This window comes from Glycine max, chromosome 16 (genome assembly GCF_000004515.6).
Source record: "Glycine max cultivar Williams 82 chromosome 16, Glycine_max_v4.0, whole genome shotgun sequence".
Lineage (NCBI taxonomy): Eukaryota > Viridiplantae > Streptophyta > Magnoliopsida > Fabales > Fabaceae > Glycine > Glycine max.
The window spans coordinates 29,724,217-29,734,329 of record NC_038252.2 but is presented as its reverse complement, the minus strand read 5'-3'; the positions used below and the strand labels follow the sequence as shown (position 1 = coordinate 29,734,329).

At 33.5% G+C, this 10,113-nt stretch overlaps 1 protein-coding gene across 6 annotated transcripts; it reads left to right on the top strand.

Moving 5' to 3' along the window:
* The first annotated feature begins 519 nt into the window (after positions 1-519).
* Positions 520-6,161, top strand: LOC100798951 (U-box domain-containing protein 5). 6 transcript variants are annotated; one of them, XM_006599312.4, is made up of 7 exons: positions 520-1,310; positions 1,930-2,004; positions 2,363-2,539; positions 3,200-3,307; positions 3,457-4,631; positions 4,948-5,123; positions 5,248-5,391. In XM_006599312.4, the coding sequence occupies exons 2-7, from the start codon at positions 1,948-1,950 to the stop codon at positions 5,256-5,258; spliced, it is 1,704 nt and encodes a 567-aa protein (XP_006599375.1). In that variant the 5' UTR covers positions 520-1,310; positions 1,930-1,947; the 3' UTR covers positions 5,259-5,391. The 6 variants fall into 6 exon arrangements, with proteins under 6 accessions (XP_006599375.1, XP_003548884.1, XP_014624536.1 ...); XM_003548836.4 differs by having other exon boundaries at positions 4,948-6,161; XM_014769050.3 differs by having other exon boundaries at positions 528-726; positions 4,948-6,161.
* Positions 6,162-10,113: the final 3,952 nt, after the last annotated feature.

Here is a 10,113-nt window from a genome sequence, read left to right as displayed (position 1 = left end):
AATTCATGATTGGGAGGCTCGAAACTAGAGTGTGAATGGTAAATGGGGGTGTGAGTAACAAATGGGGGTCCGCATCAAGAAAAAGAAAAACCGAAAGGAAACCCAAATTCTAAAAGGAATTTGCGAAAAGTAAAAAAGAAAAAGTGTGAATTTGGCTGGAAAATCCTAATTCACTTGGTAAATAATAGTGAGGGATAATTTTATTAATAATATAGGAGAAGGAATAATTGGATAAATAAAAAAATGGATATTTGGATTAAAAAAATTCAATTTGTGTTGCATTCGGATCATCATATATTAGGCCACTTGGTAAGTATTGCCCAGTATCAACGTGAGAACAATAAAAAGTTCTTAGTTCCTACTTTTCGTCACAGCCACCAGCCTGGGACCCACAGAGACCACATGTGTGTCCAGGTGGACGGTTCACATCCATCACAGCCCTCACAGGCAGGTAGCCCAATGACGAAGACTGTTCTTTGCTCTTGTTTGACGGCACTGCAGTGTCTTCATCAGTGGGTCAAACTTGCAACCGCCACTGGGATTGCCACGCTGTTTCCTTACCCTTTCGTCGACTTGGTCCTTTCCTATGTCAATTTTCTCCATGATATTTGTCTTCCCTCTTTCACTTTATCTCTCACTCTTCATTTTGATATATGGTTGTTGATTCTATCTTCAGTGTCATGCTTCGCTTTCACCCAAGATAGAATCTTTTGCCTTTTTCCTTTGGTGGGTTATCCTAATTGAATGCTCTCTCCCGTTAATCACCATCAATTCTGCGTTATCATCATCAATTCTGCTTTATTAGCTCTATTTTTATCTCTCTCTTTTTCAATTTCTTTTTAAAAATTCTCTCTCTTCCTGTGAACTTTATGTGGGGTGGGACATTTATGACTTATTATGAGGGAAGAAGGACATCGTCAACTGAGCAAAAAAAGTGGGGATTTGGAGATAATAAGAAAAGATAACAATAATGAACTCGGACACGTGCTGCTATACTTTACTTTTGATAAAGTTTCTTGGTAGGAACCGTGGGGTTTTGTTTTTGTTCATCGTGCTTCTGAATGGTAGAGCTGCACGAAAACGCTCTGAATTCAGCTTCACGCGATCAAGTTAGTGGAGAATGGTGATTTCACTGTTTCAATAAGGGCTCATTTGACGCCTCGTGGCTTTACTCTTAACAAAAAAAATATATATATTAATTATTGATGGTGGGTAGTGGCACATTTGGAGAGTGTGGTCATGATGATGGTTTGGAATTAATCAAGTTGACTCTTTTGGAAGGTTTCTTCTTATCATCTTCGTTAAACTATGTAATTAACTTTCTTCCCTTTTCTTTGCTATTGTGTAATCCAAGTGTTGTTACCTTCAGTTTCAACCACCCTCTAGTTCTATTTTTATTTTAGGTTAAAATCGTTTCCAATATACTAAACTCTCAATTGTCATCTCTTATAATTGATTTTCTGTTCTCTCTCCTTTTCATGTGGCAAATTGGCTTCATTTTCTTTTTCATTTTTTCAACAGTGTAAATTAACTGAAAGATTAAAGTCAAGATTTATTTTTAAGTTCATTTGTAGCATTTGAAAAACTTGTTGATTTGCAGTAGTAATATTGTTTAGGTACTGATGTTCACTTTACTGGCTGGAATATCCCAACGTATATCAATCTTCTCTTTCCCTTCTTATGCTTACTTTCATATTGGTGTTTTTTTTTTACTGTGTTTTAAGATGAATACTACCCGGGACACTCTTTTTTGTGGCAACTTCTTTGTTTTTGGCATATAGCTTTGAATTTTGCAGCCCAAAGTTGTTACTCTATTGAAAATCATAAAGTATATTTTACATGCAGTGAGTTTTTGTTTAAGGTTTATGCATGAATTTGTGCAAGAAGTTAATAAACTTGCTTAATGTTATTTCCCTTTCTTATTTGTAGCTTAGGATACTCCCCTGAATGGGAACTGATGGCAGTGAACTGGTAGAGACATTACCAAATCCTCGCTCCTTTAAGGTACATAAAATAGTTGTTGTGAGGATTTGTTTGATATTTTTACATTTAATTCCTATTGTAATTTTGACAGAAAAAAAATTAGAAGCCTTTTACTCAGTCAATCATTAAGTTGTTCTTTTCTATGGAAAATGTTCCATGGACACCCTAATAAAAGTCTATACTCGGTCAGAAAAAGAAATAGCAAAGAGAGAAATGATAAATGTAATAGGTGATATCATGCGACAAGAAGAGAGAGATAGGAAGGAATGGGGATATTAATTGAGTGTTTGCATTGTTGGGATGTCAAACTATTACTCTTTTTCAAACTACTTCGCATGTTGAAACTAAGCATTTTATTGGTTGTAATTCATGTTTGAAGGTACATCGTACAATGTGTGCAGAACTCAGGAAATTAGTTGATAGAATCTTGCGGATAATTCCACAGATAGAAGCAGCACGCCCTAGTGGAATGCAGGCTCTGTGTTTGCTGAACGAGGCAATTGATAAAGCCAAACAACTCCTGTTATACTGCTCCGAATCTAGTAAACTCTACCTGGTGTGTAGTTCTTTTTATTATTTCGGCTAGATAAAGCTATATAGCGTTTTATAATCTGCATAAATAATATCTTAAACAATTCAGGAATGGGGACACCATTTCTTCTTTGCAAAAGTTCAAAAATTTTCAAACAAATTATCTTTTGTACTATTATATCAGACTTAAGCAATGTTTTGGAGAAATAAGTTTATGATGGGAAGTGCTTTGGATAGCTCTATCCATGACTATTTGGAAGCATAGAAATTCAGTGGTTTTCAAAAATCACATTTTCAGCCCCGAAAAAGTCATGGACGAAGCTTTATTCCACACTTGGTCTTGGCTAAAATGCATGGACAAAGACTTCCACATTCATTTCAACCAATGGTCTTCTAACTTGAAGGAAGAGCTGTCGTAGGGGGCTTTCTCTTTTTGTTATGGCTTCTGTGTTTTTGTGTTTTGTTCTGTTGGTTGGGTTAGGCAAATTTGCCTTGTACATTTTATTCTTCATCCAGTACACCTAGTACTGATTTATATATAATACTATCTACTTTTGCTGTGCAAAAAAAAAAGTTTATGATGCGGAAAAAAGTACTGAGCAACTGACGTTACATATGATATCATCATTGATTATATTTGTAGCATGCTGCGTGCTAATTCTGTTGGTTCTAATATCACTTTCAGGCAATAACAGGGGATTCCATACTCTCAAAATTCCAGAAGGCAAGAAAATCATTAACGCAAAGCTTAGTCCAGATTCTGAATATGGTTCCAGTTATGTTGGCCGCAGAGGTTAGTCAAGTTAACACCGCTATCCATTTTTATGTGTCTTGTATACTGCTTTAGGTTATTTTATTCACTACATTGGCTCTGTTTGTTACAATATATATTTGTTTGGAACTTCATTTAATGCTTTTGTTGCATTGCAATGCCTCTTGCAGATTTCTCGACTAATTGGTGATTTTGAGTGTGTGACATTTGTCCTCAACTCTGCTGAACAAGCAGCTGGGAAGGTTATGAAACAATTGCTCCAGCAAGATCCTTCAACATCAGATAAAGATTCAATGGAGGAATCTGAACTAAAAGATTTTCAGTTTGTAGCAGCAAGACTTGGTATTACATCCCCAACGGCCATCTTAATAGAGAGACGATCTATTCAGAAGTTGTTAGAAAAACTCAAACCAAATGACCAGACAAAAGAGATCATCTTGAAAAATCTTTTGTTTCTCCTGATAAAGCACCGAAAATCAATCACAGGGGAACAAATGGAGGTCTACTCTCAAAGTGAAGGACCAATCACAACTCAGAACTCAGATCATGAGTCTCAAAAAAACCTTCATGTCAAGTCATACCTGTACTTGAACCATGGTCAGTATAGAACTCATGCCAGTGAGTTGAGCAGACTTACACCTCCTGAGGAATATACATGCCCAATATCTTTAAGGTTGATGTATGACCCTGTTGTCATTGCTTCAGGAAAAACATATGAAAGGATGTGGATACAAAAGTGGTTTGATGAGGGTAATACTATATGCCCAAAAACTAAAAAGGAATTGGCTCATATGGCATTGACTCCAAATGTTGCCTTAAAGGACTTGATATTAAACTGGTGCAAAACTAATGGAGTCTCCATTCCTGACCCGCGTAGGCATGTGCAAGATTTTCACTCATGGGAAGCTTCCTCCAACTCCATTAGGAGTTTTGGAAGTTCTTTGTATGATTTGAACTTCCCAATGGATTTTAGTAACATGTCTCTTGGATCATTAGATACCAGTTATAATTCAGATTCCTCCCACACTAAGGCCAACCATAGCTTAAATTTGATGTTGAACAAGAGCAGTGACAATTCGCGCAGGCATCAATCTCATGTACGGATACATGACGCTGATCGGATGCATTTGTCTAAACTCCATGAGCGTCAATGGGAATCTCAATGCCAAGTCATTGAAAATATGAAAATAGATTTCAAATGCAATTACCAAGCTTTTTGCTCTGTGTCATCTGAGAGTTTCATTGACCCACTCACAAGATTTCTGAGCACTGCATGTGAGAGGCACGATGTAAAAGCTCTGCGAGCAGGAACTAAGTTGCTAATGGAATTTATGAAGTGTTGCAGGTATAATTTCTTTTGCCCTTGCAATTTGGTTCTTGGTCAATTGCTAGTTATTTAGTATGGCTTACATTTGTTTGATTTAAATTCTTTCTGTGAGTCATTACAGAATTGATTAACCATCCTTTGAATTTTGAAAAGCAAGATTCACTTGGTTTAGAGTAACAAGGATATCTTGTTAAGCTTTTCTTCAATTTTAAAACTCATTCCGAGGAAGATACATTAAGATTATAGTTTCTTTCCAATTTAAAAATCTTGTCTTGCTTTATCTGTGCTCCTTTTTTTTATATATTGGATTGACTTCTTTGTGGTTTTCATACAGAAATGGTATGACCAATTTAAGTGAAGATACATGCATTATGTTGGCAAGTCTTCTTGACACAGAAGCGATTGGTGAAGCTCTCACCATAATGGAAGAACTGACAGGGAATTGGTATGAAAAAGCTAACGTTGCAGCTTCCAGTGTGCTCACTTCTGTTTCAAAGATCCTTGATTCAGGTAATGAAGAGTTCCAACGAAAAGCTATTAAAATAATGTATAATTTTTCATCCAATGGTCAAATTTGTCCCTACATGGTGTCTCTCGGGTGCATCCCTAAATTACTGCCATTTTTTGAAGACAGAACCCTTTTGAGAGACAGTATACATATCTTGAAAAACCTTTGTGATACTGAAGAGGGTAGGGTTACTGTTGTAGAAACAAAAGGATGCATATCTTCTGTTGTTGAAATACTTGGGACTGGCAGTGATGAGGAAAAAGAACCTGCACTGATTATTCTTCTCTCTTTATGCTCTCAACGTGTGGAATACTGTCAGTTGGTTGTGTCTGAGGGGATTATTCCTTCTCTTGTCAACATCTCCAACAAAGGAAGTGATATGGCAAAGGCTTATGCATTAGAATTACTCCGTCTTTTGAAGGACGACGAGTTTCAGTATGAAGATTGTTGTGAGCCAAATCTCGGTGCCTCTCAAGAACCTAACAATCACTATCAAGAAAAGAAATCATCAAAGAAACCGTCAATTTTGAAGAAACTATCACTGTTCTCAAAATCCAGTTCAGTTGCACCAAAAACCAAAAGATGAAACTGAACTCCCATGCATTTTGACCTTTTGTATATATCCTCCAGAACCTTTTTATGTGCTTGGTAAGAGACATTTTGGGTTGCTGGATGGCAAATAGGATTTTTAGATAGGGTCTTTTAATCTTTGTGGTGGGTATAGTCTACTACATAATCTTGCACAGTAACTGCTGACTGTATAAAGTATAGTTCTGTTTTATGGTGTATAGTTATTTTGACATGCCAAGTCAGGTATGGAGAAAATGGTAGAGAAGTTCTCCTTTTTCTCCTCTCCTCTCCTCTCCTCTCAAGATGTCAAAGGGATGTTTGATGCCTGTGACTTGGTGGTGGTCACGGATTCTAGTTATAGGAACAGCCTTAGTTGGTAAGGCATGGAGCTGCCTTTCTATTTGTTATTGTATATTGAACAATATATTTTGAACAGTGATTTCAGGGGAGATATTTTGAATGGTTTATAATTACATTGTTCACATATTACACTCACAGTCTATTTTAGTTTATTTTAGAGTGAATAGACATTTTGGTCCCTAACTTTTGGTTCTTTTTGCAAATTAGTTCCTATCTTTTTTAAATGTAAAAAATAGTCCTTATTTTTACATCCGTTATACAAATAAGTCCCTATTGTTAAAATTCATTTTTCGCTATTAGTCATATGTCTATGTGACAAGTCTTTGTCCGTGTAAGCAAATCCATGTGACAAGTCTTTGAACTGAATTGAAAAATTATGATAAGTTAGGATAAAAATTATTCAAAAATTAAGTTAAATGTAGTGTGAAAAAATAACAGAATCAATAAATTTGTTCATGAATTCTAACAAACATGAAAGGGAGTTTAAAAGTTAAAATGCTTCAAATTTTCAGCCTAATTAGGAGTGATTATATTCTGGACTTTACAAAGTCTGGTCAAATAGGAGAAAGTGGGAAAGCCAAGCGTTCTTTGAACATATCCCATCTCGTTTTCAACAGAACATTTCCTTTTCTCGTTGAGAAGGTCAGCAAAAGCACCGCCAAGCTCAATCCACATCAATCTCATTGCTGACACTGCAACATCCACAAAACCAAACCAATAAATGACAAACCACACCTTCTTTCAAAGGATGATGAGGGAGAAAACAAAAGTCAGCATACGGTACTCTACGAAAATTCAACATCCCTCGGTCTCACCTCTCCAAACAGATTAACTCCTTTAGGCTTCACCACATTATCCCCTTCATTGCTCACCGACAGTGTCCGAGGTTGCAACACAAGCTTCGGCATCCCACCAACACCAACACTCTCGCTGCTACCAATGTTGGACTCACTCTTCTTATTGTTCCAATTGTCGGAATCCGCACCGCCGTTGGAGCCGAATCCAACAACCCTCCTCTCTTCGCCGTTGGAGCTGAATCTCCGCCCCTCTGACGGCACAAAGCTCTTATTTGAAACCTAACTATCAAATTCATCCGCGCGAGACTGAGAATCAAAAAATCCTCCTTTGTCCCTCTCCCTCCTCTCGAACCCTCCTCAAAAAAATTAGGCGTTAATAGGTTAACCCTCCCTTTATGAATGTATCATACTACGCTTTCAATGTTATGGCATTAAATTGGTTCTCAAAGTGACATCATATTAGTTACTAAAAAGACTGAAACTGATGACATTCAGTTATCACTTGAGGACTGCCTTTAGAAACCCTAATTTGAGGAAGAAGAAGTAAGTGAAGAAGAAAATATTTGATAACTTTTTAAGTTTTGCATCAAAGTCCATGTCACAACTTAGGACAGGACAATTTACTACGTTGGATAATCTATGTGACACTAAAATTGTCAATAATGCACATCACTAACGACATTACTTTTAAATTTAACGGCAAAACGGCAAAGACTATTTTGTAAAACTTATGCAAAGATAGGAACTATTTTTTATATTTAAAAAAGATAGAAACTAATTTACAAAAGGGGTCAAAAGTCAGGAATCAAAATACATATTTAATAGTTTATTTTATGTTCAAAATAACAATAAACATTCACATAATATTTGCAACTATTTCTTTTTTTCTTTTAAAAGAATAGCAACCATGTTAGAAGATTTATCTCTTATGTGTATGAGTAATATAACTAATATGCTATGTCATTCCTATATTTGTGTGCAGAATCTATATGTGATGGGAGTTTTAATATCAAAGTAGGTTGCTTGTCACTTTTGAATGTATAGTTTTTGGCATATAGTTTGGTAGATAACCAAGATAGATTGAACTGCTCTTGTTATGGTAGGCAAATACTGAAATCTGACATTGAATAGTTACGTCTGTGAATATGTTAATAATAGATGAAAGTGCCACTTATTAAAGTATATTTATTCTTCTTTAGCGTGTGAGCCTGATATTAGTGGAACATTATAAAGACAAAACTAACACGAAAGGCGGAAGAGAGGAAGAAGCCTTCAAATTTCAATATTTCACTCAACAATTATAATTGATACATTGAATATGGTACATTGATCGCCTTTTATAGGTAAATATGTCCAATAAAATGATATAATATTAAAACAAAAATCAAAACATCAAATGCTTAGTGTTGTCGGTTGTCACTTGGCGATCCGATAGAAGCTTGTATTGCAAAGTAGTCTTGTGGCACCACTGTTAATTTCGGCTGACACCCAATTTGGAATTCAGGGCCTACATATCTTCAAGCTGTTAATTTTTTAATTTGAAGTTACTTACTAAAATTTATTCATTCACAGAATTACAAGTGCAAAAATAGTTAATTATACTAGAATCTAGTATATGTTGTGTTTGCAAAAATATCTGTCTCCATATCCATATGGGAGTAAAAGATAGGCTCATTTAAGCTTAAAGGCTCTACTGTTGCTACTCAAAAAACACTCATCTTCTACCCTATGTTTGGAATGAGGGAAAGAAAAAATTCGAAATATGAATTGAAAGAAAAGTGGAATAAAAAAATTAGCTTTTTATTTCTTTAAGTCAATTTTTTTTCTTTCCATTTTTTCTTAATCCAAACAAAAGAAATTATATTGTTATTCATATTTTTCTTTTTCTCTATTTTCTTTTCATCTTGCCAAAAATACAATTAATTAATGTAAATATATGCTTTCTATTTTCTATTTTTAGTGAAAATTAGTTTGTCTTCAAACTTTAATTTTGATCAACTTGATACTTGAATTTTACAAAAAAAAATGTTTGTAATAAGGGAAGAAAACTATTTTAAAAAAAAAGTTCAGGGATCTAATTTATCAAACTTAAAATACTAGGACTAATATTAATTTTTATTGAAAGTATAGGACTAATGTTATGTTTTGGTAGTGTATCTTGTTGAGATATATAATGAAAATATGTTTTTGTCTAAGTATCATGACCAGATATACAACTTTTTTTTTTCATTATATAGTTTGTAGAAATATGTAACGGATATTTTTATGAAAAAAATTAACCCAAAGCTTGTGTTATGCTGTGTATTTTTTAGTCATATAATTTATTTTTGATAGAGAAAAGTTTAGGTAAATTAGGTTCAAGGATATATTAGGATTGAGTCATTAAATTCTTATGATTGATGTTATATAGCTTCTTTAGTGTAAGAAATAAGATTGACATGACAATAAGATATCACTAATAAGACATGGTGACATATGTTTCTTTTGTCATGTTATCATTTAACACGAGAAAACTAACACTATGTAGTAAATAAAAACATAAATTTATTTGACGTTCTTAGTTGAAAAAAATGAATGTCATTTAGTATTGTGAAAACATTTTATTTTTTAGGTATAAAAAACTTATTTAATCCTATATAAAAATATTTTTTTAAAAATTTATTTTGTAATTAAAAATAAATTAATTACAAAATTAGTAAAAAAAAATTAAGATGGTTGAACATAATACATAAGTTATTATAAATTTTTTAATACCATTTTTTATTTTTTTTAAAAAAAATTAATTATGATATATATTATTTTAATGACAGCACAATTTTTTTTAATAGTAATTAAATTAATTGTGATATAAATTACTTTTTGAATTGAAAGAATTAATAAGGATACAAATTAGCATTTCAACGGTGATTGGATTAATTATAATATAAATTATCTTTTATAATTTTAAATATTCATTTTTAAAAAGGCTTGCAAGCAGAGGAAGGCCAAAGTTATATTAACATAACAGAAAACAAAAATAAGCATGAGAGAACAAACCAGACTAAGGTATACATCAAAAAGAGAAAACATATAAGAAGGTATTTCTAACCTATTTCCAAATTGTATCATAACTAATTTATTTAAAAATCATTTCAATTTTTTTTAATCCAAACAAATAATATTTCTAAACTTATATTTAAAAACCAAAAGTTTAAAATTTAAAACCAGGCCTAATTTTAATTCTAATTTATAAAAACTGAAAAACATAAAACTAAAAGTCCCCCCT

Coding starts and splice junctions, on each gene's coding strand:
- LOC100798951 (XM_003548836.4), top strand. CDS start 1,948: ATGGGAACTGATGGCAGTGAACTGGTAGAGACATTACCAAATCCTCGC. Junction 2,005..2,362: donor CAAATCCTCGCTCCTTTAAG/GTACATAAAATA, acceptor TCATGTTTGAAG/GTACATCGTACAATGTGTGC. Junction 4,632..4,947: donor GAATTTATGAAGTGTTGCAG/GTATAATTTCTT, acceptor GTTTTCATACAG/AAATGGTATGACCAATTTAA.